Source organism: Oncorhynchus clarkii, chromosome 12, assembly GCF_045791955.1.
Source record: "Oncorhynchus clarkii lewisi isolate Uvic-CL-2024 chromosome 12, UVic_Ocla_1.0, whole genome shotgun sequence".
Taxonomy (NCBI): domain Eukaryota; kingdom Metazoa; phylum Chordata; class Actinopteri; order Salmoniformes; family Salmonidae; genus Oncorhynchus; species Oncorhynchus clarkii.
In genome coordinates, this window is record NC_092158.1 from 20,424,138 (window position 1) to 20,452,003 (window position 27,866).

A 27,866-nucleotide genomic window follows, 5' to 3' on the forward strand; every position below is an offset into this window, starting at 1 on the left:
AAGGAAAATGCAATAAATATTTACTCCGAGCTGCGCTTCAGTAGGTTGGTGGTAGATGGAAGGCCATGTTGCCCAACTGAGTCCTTTGAAGAATGTCTCTGCTGGTAAATTGGATATGTTGTGGTAAAGTCGTTGTGTGGTAGACAGGACACTCTGTCTGTTCCTTCCTAACCTCCGTTTGCAGCTGCTGTTGCTAACTCAACGGCTAGGAGGTATCACTTCTGTAGTGACTAAGAGTTCAAAGTTCATACCATTCGCAACCAAAGCTCACGCTGATGTTGGCTTCGTTCTGTAGTTATTATCTGAACCATTCTGACATCGGACCGTCGTCCTCACATCCTCGGAACAGGAGGTTATATTGTTATCAAGGCTTTATATAGGAAGGGAGAGGAGGGCGTGTTTGAAAAGTTTTATAGCCCATGTCCCTTCACAGGGGCGGGCCACTGATTGAGCAGAAAACCCAAATCTCACATTTTAGATGCTAAAATCACATTTCATCCCATCAGGAATAATTTAATGTTCAAACATTTAAATTGAACAACAATTCCATGTGAATCCGATAACTCTGATGTGTAGACTTTACACTGTAGAGTTCGTCATCTTATCATTGATGAGAATGTCTCAGATGACAACCGAACTGACATCATATTCATTAAGTACCACTGCATATGTTCAATTGGTCGGATTACCAGAATATAGTTAATTTCCCCCCACGTTCTGATGTTCCCAGAATCTCTATGTTAACCAAAGGGTTTGCAAATGTAACATCAGTAGGGTAGAGAGAGGCCAATGTCATGACAACACCTAAAAAACTGTAATTCGGGATTCGGGACAAAAACTGACACATCATAACTTGACTTCATCTTGTATAAACTCTGCACCAAAACTCACTAGTACAGAGAGTGGCTTCTCTGTTTCACCAGTGGGTTCCACTGACTCCAAGTCCAACATCCATTCGGGTGTACCTGCCATCTTGTGACTCATCAGTTTCCCCTAAATACAGAGCCGCACATGGTGATCCTGCAAGGGAGGCTGGGTAAGACAACACGTAACATCCCCAGTTCACGGGTTGTCCTTCCACTGCTCTGTTGTTCGCTTAATACTATGAACAAAAATATAAATGCAACATGTAAAGTGTTGGTCCCATGTTTTATGAGTTGAAATAAAAGATCCCAGAAACTTTCCTTGTCACACAACACAATGCCACAGATGTCTTAAGTTTTGAGGGAGTGTGCAATTGGCATGCTGACTGCAGGAATGTTCACCAGAGCAGTTGCCAGAGAATGTAATGTTAATTTCTCTACCTTAAGGCACCTCCAATGCTGTTATAGAGAATTTGGCAGTACGTCCAACCGGCTTCACAACCGCAGACCACGTGTAACCACGCCAGCCCAGGACCTCCACATCCGGCTTCTTCACCTGCGGGATCGTCAGAGGGGGGTGCAGAGGAGTATTTCTGTCTGTAGTAAATCCCTTTTGTGGAGAAAAACTCATTCTGATTGGCTGGGCCTGGCTCACAAGTGGGTGGACCTATGCCCTCCCAGGCCCACCCATGGCTGCGCCCCTGTCCAGGCATGTGAAATCCATAGATAGGGCATAATGAATTTATTTCAATTCACTGATTTCCTTATATGAACAGTAACTCAGAAAAATCCTTAAAATTGTTGCATGTTGTGTTTATATTTTTGTTCAGTATACTTTAGTCTGAGACTGCCATCATTGAAGTCGTCTGTGGTGACGAGGGGCATTGCACAAAACAATTGTCTCTAACCAATCAGATTATCAAAGCCAATGACACATTTTCAAACTACTGCTTTACCCATCTGGCCCTGGCCCGACTCATCAGTTTCTTACCAATCATACGACCTCAAATGTGTTGGCATTCGGTGAAGTGTCAGGGAGATACTCAGATCCAGACTCATTGTGGAGAATAAATGAATGTCTGTGGGCGTGGCGTTTGGCTGGAGCAAGGGGGTTTTCTCATTTGGAAAAAAGACCATCCTCCATCCTCTCTCCTCCATAACTTGGAAAGGTTGAGTGGTCGAGGATTGTGTCAATTCGTTAGTAGTCACATAGGCAGTGGTGGAAAAAGTTCTCAAATGTTATACTTGAGTAAAAGTAAAGACACCTTAATAGAAAATTACTCAAGTAAAAGTGAAAATCACCCAGTAAAATAGTACTTGAGTAAAAGTCTAAATGTATTTGGTTTTCAATATACTTAAGTATCAAAAGTCAATGGAATTGCTAAAATATACTTAAGTATCAAAAGTAAATGTATGAATTATTTCAAATTCCTCATATTATGCAAACCAGACGGGTAGCCAGGAGCACACTACAACTCTCAGACATTAATTTACAAACAAAGCATTTGTGTTTAGTGAGTCCGTCAGACAAGAGGCAGTTGGAATGTTCTCTTGACAATTGCGTGAATTGGACGAGTACTTTTGGGTGTCAGGGAAAAGTAAATTATTTTCTTCAGGAATGTAGTGAAGTAAAAGTTGTCCGAAATAGTAAAATAAAGTACTTAAGTAGTTAATGTATATCCTCCAACGGAATAATTTGGAAATCTGCCAAACCCCCATATTGTTTTATCTATAAAATGTCTTGCACAACTAATTTCATTAGTTTTGATCACAATATGGGATCCACCCCTGTAAACATAATTTTGCCTAAGGACCATCTCATTTCATGCAAGCGCATTCACGTTCACTCTCCTCGATCAACTTTGACCAAAATCAAAAGGAGGCGAGAGAGCACGCAGTAGGTAAGCCTGGCTTATTGATAAAGGGCCAAGGTAGCAGGCTAGGGAAGGCTCAAGGATTCTGGATAGCACTAACCTTTTAGAAACGCATACACTACCCATCATCCCCAGCTGCCATTACACAAACCAGGAAGAACCAAGGACGTGACGCTAATTCTTCCATGGTACACGGTAGCTGTATTTTACAATATCATAACTGTGGTACTGTGATTTTGGCTGGATCCTTAACAGTCGAATGGTAAGATAATTAAGCGTACCAGAAACACTGCGTGTGCGCGAGTCGTGGGTCGCTTATGTTAGCGAACATTTCTCAATGGTCGTTTGTTGCTATTAAGTATTATTTCGACGGGGCCCCAAACGCGGTAAAACATCCAAGGGCAAGGCAAATGAAGCGTTAGCCTGTGAAATTAGATTATTTTTTGTTTTTTAACAAGTGTGAAAGCGTCTTTGCTTTTTTTGTTATTGATTAAACTACCATACCAGCTAAATACGTTGTGTGAGGAAGGTGGCGCTGTCTTTGCTAAATTAACTTGAGTGAATTCTTACATGGGCTTACATTTCTTTAGTTACTGTAATGACCCTACACTGGTGATATCTCTCTCAATTTCAATTCAATTTAGAATTAAGGGGCTTTATTGGCATGGGAGACATATATGTTTACATTGCCAAAGCAAGTAAAATATATAAACAAATGTAAGATAAACAAATAATTTGCAGTAAACATTACACAAACAAAAGTTCCAAAATAATAAAGACATTTCAAATGTAATTGTCTATATACAGTGTTGTAATGATGTTCAATTAGTTAAAGTACACAGGGAAAATATATAAAATATAGGTTGTATTTACAATGGTGTTTGTTCTTCACTGGTTGCCCTTGTAGCAACAGGTCACAAATCTGGCTGCTGTGATTGCACACTGTGAACATGGGAGTTTATCAAAATTGGAAATGTTTTCTATTTCTTTGTGGCTCTGTGAAATCTGTCTCTATGGTCATACATTTGGCTGGGAGTTAGGAAGTGCAGCTCAGTTTCCACCTCTTTTTGGGTGCAGTGTGTACATAGCCTGTCTTCTCTTGAGAGCCAGCTCTTGCTTTCTTATGGAATGTTTGGGAATCGCTTCCTTTTAGGTGGTTGTAGAATTTAACTGCTATTTTCTAGATTTTGATCATAAGCAGGTATCTGCTTAATTCTGCTCTGCATGCATTATTTGGTGTTTTACGTTGTATACTGAGGATATTTTTGCAAAATTCTGCATGCAGAGTCTTAACTTGTGTATGATAGGGCAACGGTGTCTAGATGGCATTTGTATTCCCTGTTTCACCCCCTGGCCCACTGGAAAGAAATGTGTGTTTTTTGACCATTTTTAGCCGTTTTAGTTTTTCAATTAGGGTGTACGTGGTGAATATGTAGTAGCCACATAGCTTGTGCGCGAGTCGTGGTTCTCTTATCTTTGCTAGCTAGCATTTCTGATAGTTCGTTTGCTGCTATTATTTATTATTTCAACGGGGCCCCAAACGCGGTAAAAACCTCCAAGGCAAATGAAGCATTAGCCTGTGAAATTAGATTCATTTTTGTTTAACAAGTGTGAAAGCGTCTTGTGTTTTTTGCCAGTTTTAACCGTACACTTGTTGTTTGTATACATGGATTTTATGACGTCAGATGTTTTTCCCCCCAACACCACTTTCTGTCAATTTGTATAGCAGACCCTCATGCCAAATTGAGTTGAAAGCTTTTTGAAATCAACAAAGCATGGGTGAATACGTGGTCTGCCCTACTGTAATTTGTTAAACAGCCAATTTGACATTTGCTCAGTATGTTGTTTTCACTGAGGAAATGTATGAGTCTGATGTTAATGATAATGTAGAGGATTTTCCCAAGGTTGCTTTTGATACATATCCCCAGGTAGTTATTGGGATTGGGGAGATCAGTCCTTGGTTCCAAATATTGGGGTGACAGCTGAGGATAATGTTTAAGTATAGCCAATTGGAATTTGTGGTCTGTATATTTTATCATTTCATTTAGGATACCATCAACCCCACAGGTATTTTGGGGTTGGAGGGTTTGTATTTTGTCGAGTAGTTTTTTTCAATGTAATTACCAGAACCCACTGGATTCTCCAGTCTTTAAAAGTTGATTCTAAGATTTGTATTTGATCATACATATGTTTTTGTTCTTTGTTTGTTCTTTGTTCTTTGTGTTTTTGTTCTTTGTTATAGAGCCAAAAAGATTGGAGAAGTGGTTTATCCATTCATCTCCGTTTTGGATAGATAACTCTTCGTGTTGTTTGTTTAGTATTTTCCAAGTGGTTATATTATTCAATTACATTGAGATGATTTCTGACGTGCTTTTCCTTTTTGTTTTAGTGATTTGCCATAGTTTTTTCTGGGTCTGTATTAGGGATGCACGATATATCGGTGAACATGTCGTAATCGGACGAAAATTAGCACCAGCGACTCCTGTGGCGGACCGGGCACAGTGCACGCTAACCAAGGTTGCCAGGTGCACGGTGTTTCCTCTGACACATTGGTGCGGCTGGCTTCCTGGTTGGATGCTCGCTGTGTTAAGAATCAGTGCGGCTTGGTTGGGTTGTGTATCGGACGCATGACTTCCAATCTTCGTCTCTCTCGAGCCTGTACGGGAGTTGTAGCGATGAGACAGGATAGTAGCTACTAACAATTGGATACCACGAAATTGGGGAGAAAAGGGGGATAAAATTCAAAAAACAAAAACAAAACAAAAAAAGGAATCCTTGTGAGTAAGTATTAGCTAGGTTGCCACTTGTTTTGAAATTGAACTTCAGTTCATGAAAATACATAGCTTGCCAACCCTGTTGCCCAAAGCTAACGTTATAAGCAGGCAGCTAGCTAGTGAGGCTCGACCGGACATGGTTATGTGTTGTGAAGCTAGCCACAATAAGGATTATGCACAATAGTGGAATTTGCGGTTTGCCTTCAAAATACACGTTTGTCATTGACAGTAATGCAAATTAATATAAATAGTAGAATTATGCCAAAATGTTATTTTGAAGTCTAACTGCAAAGTCCACTGTTGTGGTTTATACTTATTGTGGCTAGCTTCACATAGATGTGTCTGACCACCATTAATCAAATAAGAACTGTCTAATAAATTAGGGTTATTTTAGATGATGACACCTAGCTATATTGTTAGCTAGCTAACAAAAGCCACTGAAACAAATTGTCGATTTGCTATGTTTTTGGGGAAGAACATTGTTTGCATCCATGAACTAGCTTTTTTTTAATGACCAGCACTAAGTGCGTGAGACAACTTTACCAGCATCATAGCATACGTATCGATGAATCGTTGTGACATGAAAAATGAGTGATGGTGTAATAACTATGTAAAAAATGTATGAACCCGTTAAATAATTATGTGATGAGCAGTCATATTCAGGTCCTGATTGGTCAACAAACTTATTTGACACGTCAAATAGTGTTAAATAGTATATTTTTTGACACACAAAGACCCAAATGGCGTTCCATAGAAATGGTTGAGAATGACACGACTGAACAAATTAACAACGAAACAAACAGCACAGAAAGTAAGTAAAAGAAATAGGTGCCAACAAAATAACTTTTTGGTCAGTGTGGGTGGTTGTGTGTAACCTTTATTTAACTAGGAAAGTCGGTAAAGAACAAATTCTTATTTACAATGACGGCCTACACTGGCCAAACCCGGATGATGCTGGGCCAATTGTGCGCTGCCCTATGGGACTCCCAATCACGTCCGGATTTGATACAGCCTGGATTCGAACCAGGGACTGTAGTGACGCCTCTTGCACTGAGATGCAGTGCCTTAGACCGCTGCGTCCATTTGTGTGTATGTTAACTATTTAACTGGACTAGAATGCTTAAGGCTGCTAAGATTTTAAATATTGGGTTTTTGGCAAGGAAAATATTGAGTATCGGTGCATCACTAGTCTATGTTTTTGGTTAGATAGGTTTCTCAATTTCTTACTTTGGTTTTTGCATACTTCATCAAACCATTTGTCAAGGGTTTGAATTTGTGGTTACCTTATTGGTTTTTGGCATATTTCCCCACTGTTTTCCTTCCATCTATAGCATTTCTTAATATTTTTAAGTTCCTATGGCTTTGATGACTCATGATTGAGCAAAGCTCTGTTCAAATAGTGTGCTTTTTCTGTGATCTATTAGGGGTGTCAGTGGACTGACTGTGAAAGCTCGGAGTCTCTGGGTTAGGGTCAGTGATAAAGTAGTACTACTGCCAAGAGATGAGCTATAGGTTTACCTACCATAGGAGTCCCCTCGAAGCCTACCATTGACCATGTACATACCCAGCGTCTGACAGAGCTGCAGGAGTTGTGACCAGTTTTTGTTGGTTATGTTGTCGTAGTTCTTTCTAGGGGAGCATAAGGGGGAGGGATTGCTGTCACCTCCAGGCAGGTGTTTGTCCCCCTGTGTGCTGAGGGTGTCGGGTTCTGGAATTTAGGTCGCCACAGTCTAGTACATGTCCCGAGCCTGGAAATTGTTGATTGCCCCCTCTAGGATGGAGAAGCTGTCATCGATATAGGTAGCACACATGAGGACATTTATCTCTGTTGAGATAATTTCCTTATTAATTTCTAGCCAGATATAAAATGTTCCTGTTTGATTAATTGAATAGTGTGGGTTAGGTCTGCTCTATACCAAATTAGCATACCCCCTGAGTCTTCTCTGTTTCACACCTGGTAGTTTGGTGGATGGGACTACCAGATCTCTCTAACCTAGAGGGCAACCAGTTGGTCTGTCTCCTTTATACCATGTTTCTTGTAGGATGAAAATGTCTGTATTTCCAATTTCTTTGAAGTCTGGGTTCCTTTTGGCCAAAGGCAGATGACCTTAGATCTTGTATATTCCAGGATGAGATAGTAAGAGCTTTGTGTTCCATACTGTCTAGTGTGGTTTAGGCACGGACCATCACAGTAGGTGTGAGCAGAGCATGTTGAGCATCTGATATATATACCTCTTAGGTCGCAGGATGGGGCTTGGGTGGGTGTATTAGTGCAGGTTGGGCCTGTTGCGCTGCTCACTGCCTGAGCATATGTCCTGCTGTCATGTTGAGGTCCTTGTGGGGGGGGCTAGCTAATGCCAATTAGCTGGCCCTGCAATGGCTTATATTATGACATTGTTTTACCACAATCATATTCATTCATTCCATTTTTGGTTTGTTATTGTAAACGTTTGTTTTATGTAGAGCAGAACGTTCCCATTCTCATTTAATCATGCTCTAAAGGAGGAAAACAAAAGACCCTTTCAGACTCACAGACCAATAGGTCTTTTGTAGGAGACTACTCATGTCTTTGGAAGCCAATGAAAATGGGTTCATTATTTTCTCAAGTAATTGACAGAGGGGAGGGGAGTGTGTGTCACTCAGTGAAAATTATGCTCTGCCTGAAACTTTCAAAAGTAGAGCTACTTGTTGTCTCTCTTAGGAGTACATACACATTTGTTTAGACCATGCAATATTACTTTGATGTGAATTTTTCTTTTACACCCATCTATTGAATAGTCTTGGGATTTATTTGAAGGATTTCTCTTTTCAGTAACTGCTGCTGGTTTCGAGAGCAATAAGAGAGGCAGTCAGGATGAGTGGGGCAGCGCTGGGCATTGAGATAGTGGTGGTGTTCTTCCTGGCTCTGTTCCTGCTGCATCGCTATGCAGACTTCCGTAAGCAGCAGAGGATGGTGCTGTTTGGCACCTTACTGGCCTGGTACCTGTGTTTCCTCATCGTCTTCATTCTTCCTCTGGACATCAGCACGGTTAGTACTATTGCCCTCATTCACCACCAAAACCCCATCTTATCCATTCTCTTTTTCAAGAAACACCTAACTTGGATGAAAATGGTGACCAGTAACTTGGTGTGTCTGTGTGTTTGCAGACCTTACTGATATCAAATACAATTTTATTTGTCACATGCTTTGTAAATAACAGGTGTGGACTTACGGTGAAATGCTTACTTACGGGCCCTTCCCAACAATGCAAAGAGAAAGAAAATAAAGAAATAATAGAAACACAATCAGTAATGATAACTTGGCTCCATATACACAAGGTATACTAGTACCAAGTCAATGTGCAGGGGTACGAAGTAATTGAGGTAGATTGGTACATATAACTAGGAATAAAATGACTAACAGCAGCGTATGTGATGAATCAAAGTTTGTGCAAAAAGGGTTCATGCAGATAGTATGGGTAGCTATTTAATTAACTATTTAACTAAACCATTTAGCAGTTTTATGGATTGGGGATAGAAGCTGTTCAGGTTCCTGTTGGTTCCAGACTTGATGCATCTGTACCGCTTTCCATGCGGTAGCAGAAAGAACAGTCTAGGACTTTGGTGGCTGGAGTCTTTAACAATTTTTAGGGCCTTATCTTCCTTTGTCTGTGTTTGTTTGGACCTTTCAGACGATCTACAAGCAGTGTAAGATTGATCATGAAGAACATGCCTCCGTATCCCTGGTGACCGCACTGATATCCAATCAAACTGCAGGAAACTCCACCACGGCCACACCCACTAAAAGGTTAGTGCCTGAGACCCTTAGTGCCTAAGCCCTAGGGTCTGAGCCCTAGGGTTCACGTGTCATAGGATTAGGTTCAGCACTCAGGGTCATGACATGACAGGTCAGAGGTAAGGATTTGGTTGAACAAAACACTAGCATGTACAGTAGTTACCAAAGACCAGGGAAGAGGGTCCTAGACAGAATCATAAGGCAGGAACCATTGCTGTAATTCAAAACATGAGACTGTGTTTTAGCTGTCTTCTCAAAATGGTTTTGCACAAGCTGATCAAAATGGGATTATCAAGCAGATTTTGTTTCTGCTGTCACGCATTCATTTGCAACAGCTAAAAGTCCACTCTCTTCCCATTGTGAAATGTCAAGTACATTGGGTCCTTTTTATACTGAACAAAAATATAAACGCAACATTAAACAATTTTACTGAGTTACAGTTCATATTAGGAAATCAGTGAATTTAAATAAATTCATTAGGCCCTAATATATGGATTTCACGACTGGGAATACAGATATGCATATGTTGGTCACACAATGGGCATCAGGATCTCATCACAGTGATTTTGTGCATTCAAATGGCCATCGATAAAATGCAATTGTGTTCGTTGTCTGTAGCTTATGCTTGCCCATACCATAACCCCACCACCACCATGGTGTACTCTGTTCACAACATTGACATCAAAAAACCGCACGCTTCCACGACGCCATACACGTTGTCTGTGGTTGAGGCCGGTTGGACTAACTGCCAAATTCTCTAAAACAAAGTTGGAGGAGGCTTATGGTAGAGAAATTAACATTAAATTTGTTAGCAACAGCTCTGGTGGACATTCCTGCGTCAGTATGCCAATTGCACGCTCCCTCAACTTGAGACATCTGTGGTATTGACATTTACTGTGATATTTACATGTTGCATTTATTTATTTTTTCCAATGTAGTTTTGCTTGACTGTCATTATGTACAGTGTTTTCTCCCAGACAGTCTGATATATTATCCTGATAGTCTATACAAGGCAAACATTGGAGTTTCATTGCTTGACAATGAAGATCAACGTTTGTGCTTTGCTCCAGTATCTATTTGTTTGATTCCTCCTAAATAGGTCACCATCAGTATAGAATTAGGCAGTAGCTTTTGTCATTTCATTCCCCTCCAGATGTTAATTTCTTCAATGTTTCCAGACCTTGCTAACTGCATATCAACACTGTTTGTATGTTTTCCACGACAGTGTTCCAAAGGTGTGTTACAAGCCGTGGAGCTACATTCCAGATGGAATCATGCCTGTGTTCTGGAGGGTTGTTTACTGGACCTCTCAGTGTCTCACCTGGTGAGTGCTTGACACTGTTTGGCCTTGTATTTAATTGTACTGGGAACACTACTGATCAGAACTGGTCTCTAAGTTTGTTCATTTTGACTGATATACTAAGAGACAGACAGACCTTCCTTACTAAGTCAACTATCTGCTTCTGTCCGTACTAGAAATGTTATCTTAAAACACACCAAAAAAGCTTTACAGCTGCCTTAATCCAGATCTTGTTGTCTTTGCAGGCTGCTGCTGCCCTTCATGCAATCCTATGCACGCTCGGGGGGCTTCTCCATCACTGGGAAAATAAAGACGGCACTGATAGAGAATGCCATTTATTACGGCACATACCTGCTCATCTTCGGATCGCTGCTTATCTACGTGGCCGTTCACCCTCAGTGGCACCTCTCCTGGTGAGTGCACAGCAACATGGACAAATTAGACTTGGAAAGTGTGCTTTTACCATTCCGCATTTCACCTCATTGTACTCTATACAACACAGTACTAATATACACTGCTCAAAAAAATAAAGGGAACACTTAAACAACACAATGTAAATCCAAGTCAATCACACTTCTGTGAAATCAAACTGTCCACTTAGGAAGCAACACTGATTGACAATAAATTTCACATGCTGTTGTGCAAATGGAATAGACAACAGGTGGACATTATAGGCAATTAGCAAGACACCCCCAATAAAGGAGTGATTCTGCAGGTGGGGACCACATACCACTTCTCAGTTCCTATGCTTCCTGGCTGATGTTTTGGTCACTTTTGAATGCTGGCGGTGCTTTCACTCTAGTGGTAGCATGAGACGGAGTCTACAACCCACACAAGTGGCTCAGGTAGTGCAGCTCATCCAGGAAGGCACATCAATGCGAGGTGTGGCAAGAAGGTTTGCTGTGTCTGTCAGCGCAGTGTCCAGAGCATGGAGGTGCTACCAGGAGACAGGCCAGTACATCAGGAGACGTGGAGGAGGCCGTAGGAGGGCAACAACCTAACAGCAGGACCGCTACCTCCGCCTTTGTGCAAGGAGGAGCAGGAGGAGCACTGCCAGAGCACTGCAAAATGACCTCCAGCAGGCCACAAATGTGCATGTGTCTGCTCAAACGGTCAGAAACAGACTCCATGAGGGTGGTATGAGGGCCCGACATCCACAGGTGGGGGTTGTGCTTACAGCCCAACACCGTGCAGGATGTTTTTCATTTGCCAGAGAACACCAAGATTGGCAAATTCGCCACTGGCGCCCTGTGCTCTTCACAGATGAAAGCAGGTTCACACTGAGCACATGTGACAGTCTGGAGACGCCGTGGAGAACATTCTGCTGCCTGCAACATACTCCAGCATGACCGGTTTGGCGATGGGTCAGTCATGGTGTGGGGTAGCATTTCTTTGGGGGGGCCGCACAGCCCTCCATGTGCTCGCCAGAGGTAGCCTGACTGCCATTAGGTACCGAGATTAGATCCTCAGACCCCTTGTGAGACCATATGCTGGTGCGGTTGGCCCTGGGTTCCTCCTAATGCAAGACAATGCTAGACCTCATGTGGCTGGAGTGTGTCAGCAGTTCCTGCAAGAGGAAGGCATTGATGCTATGGACTGGCCTGCCCGTTCCCCAGACTTGAATCCAATTGAGCACATCTGGGACATCATGTCTCACTCCCTCCACCAACGCCACGTTGCACCACAGACTGTCCAGGAGTTGGCGAATGCTTTAGTCCAGGTCTGGGAGGAGATCCCTCAGGAGACCATCCGCCACCTCATCAGGAGCATGCCCAGGCGTTGTAGGGAGGTCATACAGGCACGTGGAAGCCACACACACACTACTGAGCCTCATTTTGTCTTGTTTTAAGGACATTACATCAAAGTTGGATCAGCCTGTAGTGTGGTTTTCCACTTTAATTTTGAGTGTGACTCCAAATCCAGACCTCCATGGGTTGATAAATTTGATTTCCATTGATCATTTTTGTGTGATTTTGTTGTCGGCACATTCAACTATGTAAAAAAAAAAAAAAGTATTTAATAAGGATATTTCATTCATTCAGATCTAGGATGTGTTATTTTAGTGTTTAGTGTTCCCTTTATTTGAGCAGTGTAGAAAGGTAATTAGAAGGAACCATGTATGTCTTTGTCTCACTTAAATCTGGTTTGGTCTGTCCCTTTGTCTCTCTCAGGTATGAGCTCCAGACAATAGGCATCACTGCAGCCAACACCTGGGGCCTGTTCCTGCTGGTGCTGTTGCTAGGTTATGGCCTAGTAGAGATTCCGCGCTCGTATTGGAACGCCTCGCGGCAGGGTCACCTGCTCATCAAGACTTACTTCAAGGCAGCCAAGCTGATGACAGAGAAGGCTGATGCAGAGGAGAATCTAGAGGACGTCATGGAGGTAGGGAATGGTTCCTGCTCTGACTACAACATTTAAACATTATAGTGGTCTGTTTCTTAGAAACTGAGTTGAATTGTGTTTTAATTGATGTCCTTCTCTATTTGCTGTTGATCTGTTTTAGGAAGTGAGAAAAGTCCAAGAATCCATCAAGTATAACCACCCACTGAGGAAGTACATCGATACTATTCTTAGAAAGGCAAGATTAAAAGACAAATCATCAAACAAAGAAACAATGGAGCCCAACTCCACAATGTTATTGAATGAGATGTGTGCACTCTATGTGCTTAAAGTGAGGATTAAACAAGTGAGGAATGTGAATTGTTTTTTTGTCCCCTCATCAATCTCTACACAATACCCCATAATGACAAAGCAAAACCAGGTTTTTAGACATTTTTGTTCATTTATGATTTTTTAAAACTATCACATTAACATAAGTATTCAGACCCTTTATTCAGTAGTTTGTTGACGCACATTTGGCAGCGATTACAGCCTCAAAGCTTGAGTATGACGCTACAAGCTTGGCACATGTGTATTTGGGGAGTTTCTCCCATTCTTCTCTGCAGATCCGCTCAAGCTCTGTCGGGTTAGATGGGGAGTGTTGCTGCACAGCTATTTTCAGGTCTCTCCAGAGATGATCGATCAGGTTCAAGTCCAGGCTCTGGTTGGGCCACTCAAGGGCATTCAGAGACTTGTCCCGAAGCCACTTCTGCGTTGTCTTGGCTGTGTGCTTAGGGTCGTTGTCCTGTTGGAAGGTGAACCTTCGCCCCAGTCTGAGGTCCTGAGCAGGTTTTCATCAAGGATTCTCTGTACTTTGCTCCGTTCATCTTTCCCTCAATCCTTCCTCTGAAAAACAAACCCAGAGCATGATGCTGCCACCACCATGCTTCACCATCGGGATGGTGCCAGGTTTTCTCCGGGCGTGACGCTTGGCATTCTGGCCAAATAGTTCAATCTTGGATTCATCAGACCAGAGAATCTTGTTTCTCATCGTCTGAGAGTCTTTAGGTGCCTTTTGGCAAACTCCAAGTGGGCTGTCATGTTCCTTTTACTGAGGACTGGCTTCCGTCTGCCCACTCTACCATAAAGGCCTGATTGGTGGAGAGCTGCAGACAGGCTTGTCCTTCTGGAAAGTTCTCCCATCTCTGCAGAGGAACTCTAGAGCTCTGTCAGTGACCATCAGGTTCTTGGTCACCTCCCTAACCAAGACCTTCTCCCCCGATTGCTTCGTTTGGCTGAGCGGCCAGCTCTAGGAAGAAAATACTTTATTTTTTGGTACCCTTCCCCAGATCTGTGCCTCGACACAATCCTGTCTCTGAGCTCTACAGACAACTCCTTCAACTCCATGGCTTAGTTTTTGATCTGACATGCACTGTCAACTGTGGGAGCTATATATAGACAGGTTCACACCATGTAACACACCATGTAAAGAACTTTTTATTTATTTGATTTTTTATATATATTGATCTAATGTGTGCCTTTCCAACTCCTGTCCAATCAATTAAATTGACCACAGGTGGACTCCAAGTTGTAGAAACATCTCAAGGATGATCAATGGAAACAGGATGCACCTGAGGTCAATTTCAAGTCTCATAGCAAAGGGTCTGAATACGTATGTAAAGAAAAATGTATCTTATTTGTAATTATAGTGTCTTGTGTGTAGATTGAAAGATTTTTTTTAAGTCAATTTTAGATTGAGGCTGTAATTTAACAACATTTGGAAAAATTCAAGGGGTCTGAATACTTTCCGAAGGCACAGTATCTGTCTCTATGATCCTAACAGAGTTTTCTCTCTTAGTGCCCTGTGGAGTACCAGGAGAAGATGGGCAGAAACATGGATGACTATGAGGACTTTGATGACAAACAGAACACCTATCCTAGTGAGAAGAACCTGGTGAAGCTTCACAAACAGGTATATTTAAGAAATGTACACATTATTAGCTAGTCAACAGTTGTATTTCGCGATTTTGTGTTTTTTGTCGTATTGCTGACTATATCCAGACTTCTTTAAAGGGTCAATCCATTTGAGTTCAGTCACTTTTTGACAGCACCCCGTTTGATTTCAATGAAACCTTCCATACATACTAGAGGTCGACCGATTATGATTTTTCAACACCGGTACCGATTATTGGAGGACAAAATAAGCCGATACTGATTAATCGGCCGATTTTATTTATTATTTAAAAAAAAATTGTAATAATGACAATTACAACAATACTGAATGAACACTTATTTTAATAACTTAAGATAATACAACAATAAAATGAATTTAGCCTCAAATAAATAGTGAAACATGTTCAATTTGGTTTAAATAATGCAAAAACAAAGTGTTGGAGAAGAAAGTAAAAGTGCAATATGTGCCATGTAAGAAAGCTAAAGTTTAAGTTCCTTGCTCAGAACATGAACATATGAAAGCTGGTGTTTCCTTTTCACATGAGTCTTCAATATCCCCAGGTAATAAGTTTTAAGTTGTAGTTATTATAGGACTATTTCTCTCTATACGATTTGTATTTCATATACCTTTTGACTATTGGATTTTCTTGTAGGCACTATAGTATTGCCAGTAACAGTATAGCTTCTGTCCCTCTCCTCGCTCCTACCTGGGCTCAAACCATTAACTCAACAACAACAGCCACCCTCGAAGCAGCATTACCCATGTAGAGCAAGGGGAACAACTACTCCAAGTCTCAGAGCGAGTGACGTTTGAAACGCTATTAGCGCGCACCCCGTTAACTAGAGAGCCATTTCACATCACATCGTTACACCAGCCTAATCTCGGGAGTTGATACGCTTGAAGTCATAAACAGCAGAGCTGCTGGCAAAACGCATGAAAGTGCTGTTTGAATTCATGCTTATGAGCCTGCTGGTGCCTACCATCGCTCAGTCAGACTGCTCTATCAAATCATAGACTTAATTATAATATAATAACACACAGAAATACTGGTCAAATCCGGAAACTTATCATCTCGAAAACAAGACGTTTATTCTTTCAGTGAAATACGGAACCGTTACGTATTTTATTTAACAGGTGGCATCCATCAGTCTAAATATTCCTGTTACATTGCACAACCTTCAATGTTATGTCATAATTACGTAAAATTCTGGCAAATTAGTTTGCAATGAGCCAGGCGGCCCAAACCGTTGCATATACCCTGCGTGCAATGAACGCAAGAGAAGTGACACAATTTCACCTGTTTAATATTGCCTGCTAACCTGGATTTCTTTTAGCTAAATATGCAGGTTTAGAAATATACTTCTGTGTATTGATTTTAAGAAAGGCGTTGGTGTTTATGGTTAGGTACACGTTGGAGCAACGACAGTCCTTTTTCGCGAATGCGCACTGCATCGATTATATGCAACGCAGGACACGCTAGATGAACTAGTAATATCATCAACCATGTGTAGTTATAACTAGTGATTATGATTGATTAAGTTTAATGCTAGCTAGCAACTTACCTTGGCTTCTTACTGCATTCGCGTAACAGGCGGGCTCCTCGTGAGGCAGGTGGTTAGAGCGTTGGACTAGTTAACCGTAAGGTTGCAAGATTGAATCCCCGAGCTGACAAGGTAAAAATCTGTCGTTCTGCTCCTGAACAAGGCAGTTACCCACCGTTCCTAGACCGTCATTGAAAATAAGAATGTGTTCTTAACGGACTTGCCTAGTTAAATAAAGATTAAATAAAGGTGTAAAAAAATATTTTTTTTAAATATCGGCGTCCAAAATTACAGATTTCGATTGTTATGAAAACTTGAAATCGGCCCTAATTAATCGGCCATTCCGATTAATCGGTCAACCTCTAATACATGCAGTATGTGGACACTCCTTAAAATGAGTGGATTCGGCTATTTCAGACACACCCGTTGCTACAGGTCTATAAAATGGAGCACACCCATGCAATCTCCATAGACAATCATTGGCAGTAGAATGTCCTTACTGAAGAGCTCAGTGACTTTCAACGCGGCACTGTCATAGGATGCCACCTTTCCAACAAGTCGATACATCCAATTTCTGCCCTGCTAGACTTGCCCCAGTCTACTAAGTGCTGTTATTGTGAAATGGTAACATCTAGGAGCAAGAACGGGACTGCTGAAGCGCAAGGAGCGTAAACACCCACTACTGAGGTCCAAACTGCATCTGGAACCATGTCGGCACAATAACTGGTGGAAGAGGAATAATTGTCTGGGGCAATGACATTCTAGACGTTTCTGTGCTTCCAACTTTGTGGCAAACGTTTGAGAAAGGCCCTTTCCTGTTTCCTGCATGACAATGCCCCAGTGCACAAAGTGAGGTCCATCCAGAAATGGTACAGTGCCTTGCGAAAGTATTCGGCCCCCTTGAACTTTGCGACCTTTTGCCACATTTCAGGCTTCAAACATAAAGATGTAAAACTGTATTTTTTTGTGAAGAATCAACAACAAGTGGGACACAATCATGAAGTGGAACGACATTTATTGGATATTTCAAACTTTTTTAACAAATCAAAAACTGAAAAATTGGGCGTGCAAAATTATTCAGCCCCTTTACTTTCAGTGCAGCAAACTCTCTCCAGAAGTTCAGTGAGGATCTCTGAATGATCCAATGTTGACCTAAATGACTAATGATGATAAATACAATCCACCTGTGTGTAATCAAGTCTCCGTATAAATGCACCTGCACTGTGATAGTCTCAGAGGTCCGTTAAAAGCGCAGAGAGCATCATGAAGAACAAGGAACACACCAGGCAGGTCCGAGATACTGTTGTGAAGAAGTTTAAAGCCGGATTTGGATACAAAAAGATTTCCCAAGCTTTAAACATCCCAAGGAGCACTGTGCAAGCGATAATATTGAAATGGAAGGAGTATCAGACCACTGCAAATCTACCAAGACCTGGCCGTCCCTCTAAACTTTCAGCTCATACAAGGAGAAGACTGATCAGAGATGCAGCCAAGAGGCCCATGATCACTCTGGATGAACTGCAAAGATCTACAGCTGAGGTGGGAGACTCTGTCCATAGGACAACAATCAGTCGTATATTGCACAAATCTGGCCTTTATGGAAGAGTGGCAAGAAGAAAGCCATTTCTTAAAGATATCCATAAAAAGTGTTGTTTAAAGTTTGCCACAAGCCACCTGGGAGACACACCAAACATGTGGAAGAAGGTGCTCTGGTCAGATGAAACCAAAATTGAACTTTTTGGCAACAATGCAAAACGTTATGTTTGGCGTAAAAGCAACACAGCTGAACACACCATCCCCACTGTCAAACATGGTGGTGGCAGCATCATGGTTTGGGCCTGCTTTTCTTCAGTAGGGACAGGGAAGATGGTTAAAATTGATGGGAAGATGGATGGAGCCAAATACAGGACCATTCTGGAAGAAGACCTGAGACTGGGACGGAGATTTGTCTTCCAACAAGACAATGATCCAAAACATAAAGCAAAATCTACAATGGAATGGTTCAAAAATAAACATATCCAGGTGTTAGAATGGCCAAGTCAAAGTCCAGACCTGAATCCAATCGAGAATCTGTGGAAAGAACTGAAAACTGCTGTTCACAAATGCTCTCCATCCAACCTCACTGAGCTCGAGCTGTTTTGCAAGGAGGAATGGGAAAACATTTCAGTCTCTCGATGTGCAAAACTGATAGAGACATACCCCAAGCGACTTACAGCTGTAATCGCAGCAAAAGGTGGCGCTACAAAGTATTAACTTAAGGGGGCTGAATAATTTTGCACGCCCAATTTTTCAGTTTTTGATTTGTTAAAAAAGTTTGAAATATCCAATAAATGTCGTTCCACTTCATGATTGTGTCCCACTTGTTGTTGATTCTTCACAAAAAAATACAGTTTTATATCTTTATGTTTGAAGCCTGAAATGTGGCAAAAGGTCGCAAAGTTCAAGGGGGGCGAATACTTTCGCAAGGCACTGTATGTCGAGATCGGTGTGGAAGAACATGACTGGCCTGCTCAGAACACCATTTGGATAAATTGGAACACCGACTTCGATCCTGGCTTGATCGCCCAACATCAGTGCCCAACTGTACGAATGCTCTTGTGGCTAAATGGAAGTAAGTCCCCGCAACAATGTCCCAACATCTTGTGGAAAGCTTTCCCAGAAGAGTGGAGGCTGTTATAGCAACAATGGGGCACCAACTGTATATTAATGCCCGTGATTTTGAAATGAGATGTTCAACGAACAGGTGTCCACCTACTTTTGGTCATGTAGTGTAGGAATGTCGTTTTTAAATTTAAACTTTCAAAGTGTACCACAAAGATGGTTGGTCTAAACTAAGAAAATGAATTGTTGTGTTCATATAGATAATAGAATAGACATGACCATTTTAAGTTGACAGATGGTGGGTGGACCGGCAGCCTTCTTTGTGGTAGTAATGAAATGTTATAATTTAAATTTCAATGGTGTATCAGCTGAATTGCAGTGTTCTAAAGGGATAAGTCCATTCTAGGAATTATTTTTCTATGATTGAAATGACACCCGATGGCAGGCACAACTCAAAAACCACAGCTGATGTAAAGTAGGGTCCAAGATACAACAAATGTGAATATGAAAAAAAAATGGGAGTTTACACGTTTTTAGTTAATTTACATTAAATGTGAAATGTAATTTGTATGGGAAAAAAACATTGTTTTCAAGAAATTATAACATGGTTTGACAACCCTGTTTGTAAGCTTTTAAATTATATCAAACTCAACCGTTTATCTTTTCCAGTGATGAAGACATGGATGTGTCATGTTATGGTATGGTTGGGTATGCAAAATGGGTTAACTTTAAGCACCTCTATCTCCTAAATGCTTTGCCATTTAGGAGATAGAGGTGCCTAAAGTTAACCAATGCTTTCACATTTAGGTCTAAAAAGTAACTTTCTGACAACTTCCATGGGGAAACATGTATTTAAAGTTTGTTAATTTTTTTTTTTTAACAATAAATCAAAACGGATGCTGTCAAAAAGTGATTAAATGCAAATGGATTTATGGGGATTCCGAGTGGCTCAGCGGTCTAAGACACTGCATCTCAGTGCTAGAGGCGTCACTACAGACACTGGAACCCTCGAACCCTGGTTCGAATCCAGGCTGTATCACAACCGGCCATCATTGGGAGTCCCATAAGGTGGCGCACAATTGGCCCAGCGTCGTCCGGGTTTGGCCGGTGTAGGCCCTCATTGTAAATAAGAACTTGTACTTAACTGACTTGCCTAGTTAAATACAAATTTACTCTAAACCCTAGTTTGAGGATGTGGTTCTTTTGTGAATGGTCAGGTGATCTACGCAGTGCAGAGGCACAACAGGACCCATGTCCAGTGGCAGATCCTCCTGCAGCAGGCTATGCACCTGGAGGACGTGGCCAAGAATGAGACCAGCTCAGCCCACCAGTTTGTTCACAGCTTCCCCTCCACAGAACCAACTAGCTGGCTCAGCCCATACTTATACACTCCTACTGTAGGTGGGTCACACAGATTCTCACAGTTCACAGCTGGGTCAACTCTACAACTGAGGGTTCACTCACACCTACAAACAAAGCACGAAGCAGGTTGAACTTCTTTAGGAAAACAGCCCTAATGTTGCCAACATCATCATTATGTTGTCCTCTAGAAACACTTATTTGTTTTCCAAGCAATCGTGCAGCATATTTTACATACAGCAGGTTTTTAAAGGATCAAAGAGTTTAGTCTGCATCGTGTTTTCATTTTTACCATCGACAAAATGATTCCCATAATGGTATTGTCACAGCCCTACAGTCTTCCATTCCTCTCCTCACATATAATTTTACTCAATTTCTAAGATCCTTGCAGAGCTCTGTGTTTTTATGTTGTTGTTCTCCAGAATGGTACTGGGAGTGCCTGCTGAGACAGTGGTTCTACCGGCTGCTGGCTGTGTTGCTGTCTCTGTTCTCTGTGGGTGTGGTGTGGTCTGAGTGCACCTTCTTCAGCACCCGGCCCGTCCTCTCACTCTTCGCTGTCTTCATCCAGCTCGCTGAGAGAGACTACAACTACTTGTATATCGAGGTGAGACGACGCCAATGGAAAGCAATTACACCAATTAGTACAGTAGTACACCGGTATCTGGTAATATCTGTATAGAAAGAAAGTTGCACACTACATGCTCCCAAAAACATTGTTATCTGATCATATCAACATCCGGTGGGTTTCTGTTGTGTATGCATAATTCAATTAGAGGTTGTCGGGTCTCCCACATAAAGGTTATTATTTTGTCCACTAGATGGCGTGCTTCATCACCATCTTCTTCCTGTGTACCTGCGTTTACTCCACTGTGTTCCGGATCCGAGTGTTCAACTACTACTACCTGGCCTCACACCACCAGACTGACGCCTACAGCCTGCAGTTCAGTGGCATGTGAGTGGGTGGTAGAGCGATGTGAATAGAGGAATGTGGTTCTGATTAGACAGCATTAGCTAAGTATTGATCTCGTAAACAGATATATTTAAACATAACTGGTACCGTCAAATCTGTCGGGAAGGAATGGGATGTGTGGGATTACAAGTAGTAGTATTTCCTGTGTTTGGGTTTTTCGTTGCTGATTATTTGGATAAATCGCGATTTCATAGGTGTTTGCGTTGCCTTAGGCATGCTGCAAGGAGGCATGATGACTGCAGATGTGGCCAGGGCAATACATTGCAATGTCTGTACTGTGAGACGCATAAGACAGCGCTACAGGGAGACAGGACGGACAGCTGATCGTCCTCGCAGTGGCAGACCACGTGTAACAACACCTGCACAAGATCGGTACATCCGAACATCACACCTGCGGGACAGGTACAGGATGGCAACAACTGCCCGAGTTACACCAGGAACGCACAATCCCTCCATCAGTGGCTCAGACTGTCCGCAATAGGCTAAGAGGCTGGACTGAGGGCTTGTAGGGCTGTTGTAAGGCAGGTCCTTACCAGACATCACCGGCAACAACGTCGCCTATGGCCACAAACCCACCGTTGCTGGACCAGACAGGACTGGCAAAAAGTGCACTTCACTGACGAGTCGCATTTTTGATGGTCGGATTTGCGTTTATCGTCGAAGGAATGAGCATTACACCGAGGCCTGTACTCTGGAGCGGGATCGATTTGGAGGTGGATAGTCCGTCATGGTCTGGGGCGGTGTGTCATATCATCATCGGATTGAGTTTGTTGTCGTTGCAGGCAATATCAACGCTGTGCGTTACAGGGAAGACATCCTCCTCCCTCATGTGGTACCCTTCCTACAGTCTCATCTTGACATGACCCTCCAGCATGACAATGCCACCAGCCATACTGCTCGTTCTGTGTGTGATTTCCTGCAAGACAGGAATGTCAGTGTTCTGCCATGGCCAGCGAAGAGCCTGGATCTCAATCCCTTTGAGCACGTCTGGGACCTGTTGGATCGGAGGGTGAGGGCTAGGACCATTCCCCCCCCCCCCCATAAATGTCTGGGAACTTGCAGGTGCCTTGGTGGAAGAGTGGGGTAACATCACACAACAACAACTTGTCAAATCTGGTGCAGTCCATGAGGAGGAGATGCACTGCAGTACTTAATGCAGCTGGTGGCCACACCAGATACTGACTGTTACTTTTGACCCTCCATTTGTTCAGGGACACATTCCATTTCTGTTCATCACATGTCTGTGGAACCTGTTCAGTTTGTCTCAGTTGTTGAATCTTGTTATGTTCCTACAAATATTTACACATGTTAAGTTTGCTGAAAATAAATGCACTTGGCAGTGAGGATTTTTTTATTTTTTTTGCTGAGTTTATATTGTATTTGGACAGCTGTACTTTGCACTAGGTATATGTTTGTGTAACATGATATAATGTTAAATGTCTAATGTAGTCTTGTTGCTCTTTAGGCTGTTCTGCCGTCTGACCCCTCCTCTGTGTCTGAACTTCCTGGGTCTGATCCACATGGACTCTGCCATCTCCCATCAACTGAAGGAGCAGACGGCCTACACCTCTGTAAGACACAGCACATCCTTCTGACACTGATGGAACATATTCGTTGATGTATCATCAATATGAGGAAAATAACATGTCACTCCTCTGCAGATCATGGGTTCTATGAGGGTCCTATCGTTCATCGCTAATGGCTTCTATATCTACTACCCCATGCTTATATTGCTGCTATGTATTGCTACCTACTTCAGGTGAGTCTAGCCTGCTGTTTAGATTATGAAATGACAATACATTTGTGGTGTAGACAAACACATCAATAATACTACGATACAGAATATCAACTTTCTCTTCTACAAGGAGTACTCCACCAATGACCCAAAAGGATTATCAGCATGCATAAGTTAGCCCTAAATATTTCTAAAACTAAAAGCATTGTATTTGGAACAAAACACTCACTAAACACTGAACCTCAACTAAATATTGTAATAAATCATATGGAAATTGAGCACGTTGAGATGACTAAACTGCTTGGAGTAACCCTAGATTGTAAACTGTCATGGTCAAAACATATTGATGCAGTAGTAGTTAAGATGGGGAGAAGTCTGTCTATAGTAAAGCGATGCTCTGCCTTAACAACACTATCAACAAGGCAGGCCCTAGTTTTGTCGCACCTAGACTAATGTTCAGTAGTGTGGTCAGGTGCCACAAAAAAGGACTTAGGAAAATTCCAGTTGGCTCAGAACAGGGCAGCACAGCTGGCTCTTGGATGTACACAGAGAGCTAATATTAATAATATGCTTGTCAATCTCTCCTGGCTGAAAGTGGAGGAGCGATTGACTTCATCACTACTTTTATTTATGAGAGGTATTGACATGTTGAATGCACCGAGCTGTCTGTCTCTAAACTACTGGCACACAGCTTGGACACCTATACATACCCCACAAGACATGCCACAAGTGGTATCTTCATAGTCCCCTAGTCCAGAAGACTATGGGAGGCACACAGTACTACATAGAGCCATGACTACATTTAACTTTATTCCACATCAAGTAACTCATGCCAGCAGTAAAATTAGATTTTTAAAATACGGATAAAAAAAACACCTTATGGAACAGCGGGGACTGTGAAGCAACACAAACATTGGCACAGACACATGCATACACACACAATAACATACACACTATACATACACACGGATTTAGTACTGTAGATATGTGGTAGTGGTGGAGTAGGGGCTTGAGGGCACACAGTGTGTTGTGAAATCTGTGAATGTATTAAAATGTTTTTAAAATTGTATAAACTGCCTTCATTTTGCTGGACCCCAGGAAGAGTAGCTGCTGCTTTGGCAGGAACTAATGGGGATCCATAATAAATACAAATGCATACATACTGTGCAAGAACAAGTATTTATTTATGACAGATCATCACTGATTCTGTATGACCCCTTTAGCCTGGGTACCCGCTGTCTGAACCTCCTGGGCTTTCAGCAGTTTGTGGGAGACAATGAAATGACCTCTGACCTGATTGATGAGGGCAAGGAGCTCATTCGACGAGGTTTGTCCCCCACTTGATCTGAATGAAAACCATTTGACAGTGGAAGAAGTTTGTGTTGTCAGCTCAACCCACTGATTTCTCTGTGTTTCTGACAGAGAAAAGAAAGCGCCAAAGGACAGAGGATGGAGAGAACCGGCGAAGGGTGAGTCCCTAGATAAAATGTTCCATTCCCTTTTTAGTATATGTTGGTTGTTATTTTTGCAGAGTAACGGATCAAGGCGTTAACGTCAGGCTTGTGCCTGTGTTTTAGGAGTGGAAGGAGCGTTATGGTAACACTCGGGAAGACACTGCCAGGAACAGGAATAGAAATGAAGCTGCAGAAATGACGGAGACCAACTACTCTGATACTGTGCCTATCCCTAACACTAGTCCTAACAGACGTAAGTGATTGGTCGCAAAACCTACTTACATTACATTGTGCTTGTTTTCTACACTTAAGCTAGATTTTACTCATTACTTTTGTTAAACAATGAATCAATGTTTTGTTTGCTCTCGTAGAGTCATGGCTTATCTTGATGACACGAAGGATACACCCCAACTTAATAAAATAAATAAGTCCCTTATTACATGTATCTGAATTGAACTGCGGAAGGCAGTGAGTGATATGGTATTGATCATTGTTTTTTTCTTCAACAGAGGTGAAGTACTCTCGGACTGGCAGAGGAACAGAGAGAGATTCTATAGAACTTCTCGAGGACGCAGAGCCTTTGGACTTCAATGCAGAGACTCTTTCAGACGACCCTCTTGAAGCAGACTCCACCAGGTAAGAGGTCCTCCACTCCCCACTTTATCTAAATAAGTGTGTTAGTTTCACTTTCTGCTCTGCTGTGGCTGATACCTGTAAGCAAATAACACAGTGTGTGCTGTTAAACATATATGTGTACTGTGCCTCTCCATTTTGCAGGCATGTACCAGGCAGGTACCTGTCCATGTCCTCGTCACGGAGCAGAATATTTGATGATGTTTGAGAAGAGTAGCGAGGGAGAGTCGAAGGAATAGGAAAGCTAAATATTGCACATTAATTTTCATCCTCCACTCATCCACCTTGTAGGGAAGACAATACGAAGGAGAGAGACTCTCAGGCTCTGTGAATGTAGCACGACCTCTTATCTTCCACTCCACTGTTGGCATGATGTATCTGCTGCTCCTTGTCTCCAATAGCTTGTCTTCTGTCAGAACACTCCAGTGGCTGTTGATATACACTTCCCCATTAGACCGATAGCTGTCCTCCCCTGTGCAGCATGTCATGAATGCAGATCCGTACCCCATTTGGGCTCATCACTTTCTCATCCGTTAAACCACTTCGTCATTTCTGTTATTACTTATGCATGAATTTCCGTTCAAGGTCCTCTTCCTGTGGTATCCCCTGTGATCTTTACAATGGATGTATAAAGTGTCTTACCTCAAATCTGGTTGATGGGCTGATTACATTGTTCATCATTTTGATGAGAAGATAAGTAATTACTACTAATTTAAGGATATTTTTGGAGGAAGACTTATTTAAAATGTATGAAGTTGTATTTAACCCACTAAAAGTTACTAACTTTCTACTTATTTAACTGTCAGGAAAATAGAAATAGTGGATAAAATTCCCAATGTTTCAATGGAGCGGCAGGTAGCCTAGTGGTTAGAGCGTTGGACTAGTAACTGAAAGGTTGCAAGATCAAATCCCCAAGCTGACAAGGTAAAAATCTGTCGTTCTGCCCCTGAACGAGGCAGTTAACCCACTGTTCCTAGGCCGTCATTGAAAATAAGAATTTGTTCTTAACTGACCTGCCTAGTTAAATAAAGGTTAAAATTATTATATATTTTTTAAATGAGTCTTGTGTTGCCAGTCTTGTATTATTCTGGTATATGGACGGAAGGACCGTTGCTTAGGTCTGTTTCGAAAGCTGCTACCATAGAAACTGAGTGTACCGTATTTAGACCCACAGTCCTCTATTTAATGTGCAATCTATGTGATCCAGCCCACACTGAGTTAACTCAATTAAGCAGTACAAATACTGCCCATAGATCCTGCCCTGAGATACAGTATTTGTTCTTATCGTTCACTTGAATTGATGTGAGATTTGTGCAAATTGGATCTCAAGTTGGAATTTGGCTCATAATGCTCGAGATGTTGTTGAAATTGGAGGTCAACTGATACAGCCGATACTAAAAAAACGATTTACCATTGCTCTTAATTGAGATATGTTCTCTATGTTCTATTCCGAGTGTCAAAATGACCTTAAGTTTGTTTGAAAATAGTTTTTGTGGATTCTGTTGAAAGGCCTGTTTAAAAGTAATGTTCTATATTGTGTCATTAGCGATTAACTGCTTGACATAAGTAACGCCTTATTTATTGTCAAACTATTTGAATTTTAGGTGTTAAATTATCTACTGAAGTCTTTTTGGGATATCATTGTGCCATATTATTTTGTTTATTTGACTGCATTACAAAAATGGCAAAGGCATATTTTTTCCAGTTATGATTTCATTATTTTTGGTTGAATTACTTGGATCAAGTGAACTTTTTAAATGTATTGCATTGAAATATTTATTCTTACGTTGTTCAAGAGGTCTTGCTGGAAGGAACTGTGAAGCAACAGGTCATTGTGTCACTGAAATACATTGTCCTAGAAATATGACTTCATATTGTGTCAACTTGAAACTACTGTAACTGTATGAGCTTGGTTGGATGAGGAATTCAGGTAAAAACGGTCAGAAGCATGCAGGTTAAATGCATGGTATTCACCATTTTGAAGGAGTTGGACAATTATTATAAAATTGTAATCTGTTGTAAATAATATTTTAGATTTAACCAGTCCCCCGTCTCTCAATGTATTTGTTAATGATGCTCTCTTATTTAAAATTGTATTATATGGTTCTATTAATCTAGCAGACAAAGGTCAACACATGTACAACATGTTATTTATTCTAAATTAATTTAACTGCATCTGTTAAGGTCACTGGTAACCATGGGCTAAAAAAAATAGTCTTGTCAGGTTAGATGCCCCTTGAACTCCTTACAATCTCTTTTTGTAAAAAGTAAGAAATTAATTAAATTTATGCTCCCCAACTTTTGTATAATTTCAGCCACTAGTTTTGAAAGTGGTTCGCCCAAGTTAAACAGGTCCCAGTTTGTCTACTACGTAATCCAATTTTGTCATCCATTTTGTATGTTGTTACATTCTGATTTTGTATTTTTTGTTGTAATTCCTATATGTTATGAATACAATATGTTACAAAATGTGTTGTGCTTAAGATCCTGGACTGCATCTTTTAAAGTAAAGTTCCTAATGAATTATACAGACGTGTAGTGTTATTGAGATACTTTTGGTCATGTAGTGTATGTGGAAACCTGTTCGTCGAACATCTCATTTCAAAATCATGGGCATTAATATGGAGTTAGTTCCCCCCCCCTCCCCCTTGAGGCTATAACAGCCTCCACTCTTCTTGGAAGGCTTTCCACTAGATGTTGGAACCAGTGGTGTA

General features: G+C 41.6%; 1 protein-coding gene across 2 annotated transcripts; it reads left to right on the plus strand.

Annotated features, from left to right (window-relative positions):
- The first annotated feature begins 2,880 nt into the window (after window positions 1-2,880).
- Window positions 2,881-27,678, plus strand: LOC139422859 (G-protein coupled receptor-associated protein LMBRD2B). 2 transcript variants are annotated; one of them, XM_071174277.1, is made up of 18 exons: window positions 2,881-2,999; window positions 8,324-8,539; window positions 9,183-9,298; window positions 10,512-10,610; window positions 10,832-10,999; window positions 12,758-12,968; window positions 13,090-13,164; window positions 14,764-14,877; window positions 20,219-20,402; window positions 20,783-20,964; window positions 21,179-21,312; window positions 22,796-22,901; window positions 22,992-23,089; window positions 24,289-24,392; window positions 24,488-24,534; window positions 24,643-24,772; window positions 25,029-25,155; window positions 25,297-27,678. In XM_071174277.1, exons 2-18 carry the CDS (start codon window positions 8,366-8,368, stop codon window positions 25,358-25,360), a joined length of 2,133 nt encoding a protein of 710 aa, XP_071030378.1. In that variant the 5' UTR covers window positions 2,881-2,999; window positions 8,324-8,365; the 3' UTR covers window positions 25,361-27,678. The 2 variants fall into 2 exon arrangements, with proteins under 2 accessions (XP_071030378.1, XP_071030379.1); XM_071174278.1 differs by having other exon boundaries at window positions 2,892-2,925.
- The last annotated feature ends 188 nt before the right edge of the window (window positions 27,679-27,866 follow it).

Bases quoted from the DNA above. Each gene is read 5' to 3' on its own strand.
- LOC139422859 (XM_071174277.1), top strand. From the start codon at position 8,366: ATGAGTGGGGCAGCGCTGGGCATTGAGATAGTGGTGGTGTTCTTCCTG. The intron at 10,611-10,831 runs GTGAGTGCTTGA...TTGTCTTTGCAG, and splicing joins ACCTCTCAGTGTCTCACCTG to GCTGCTGCTGCCCTTCATGC. The intron at 12,969-13,089 runs GTAGGGAATGGT...GATCTGTTTTAG, and splicing joins ATCTAGAGGACGTCATGGAG to GAAGTGAGAAAAGTCCAAGA.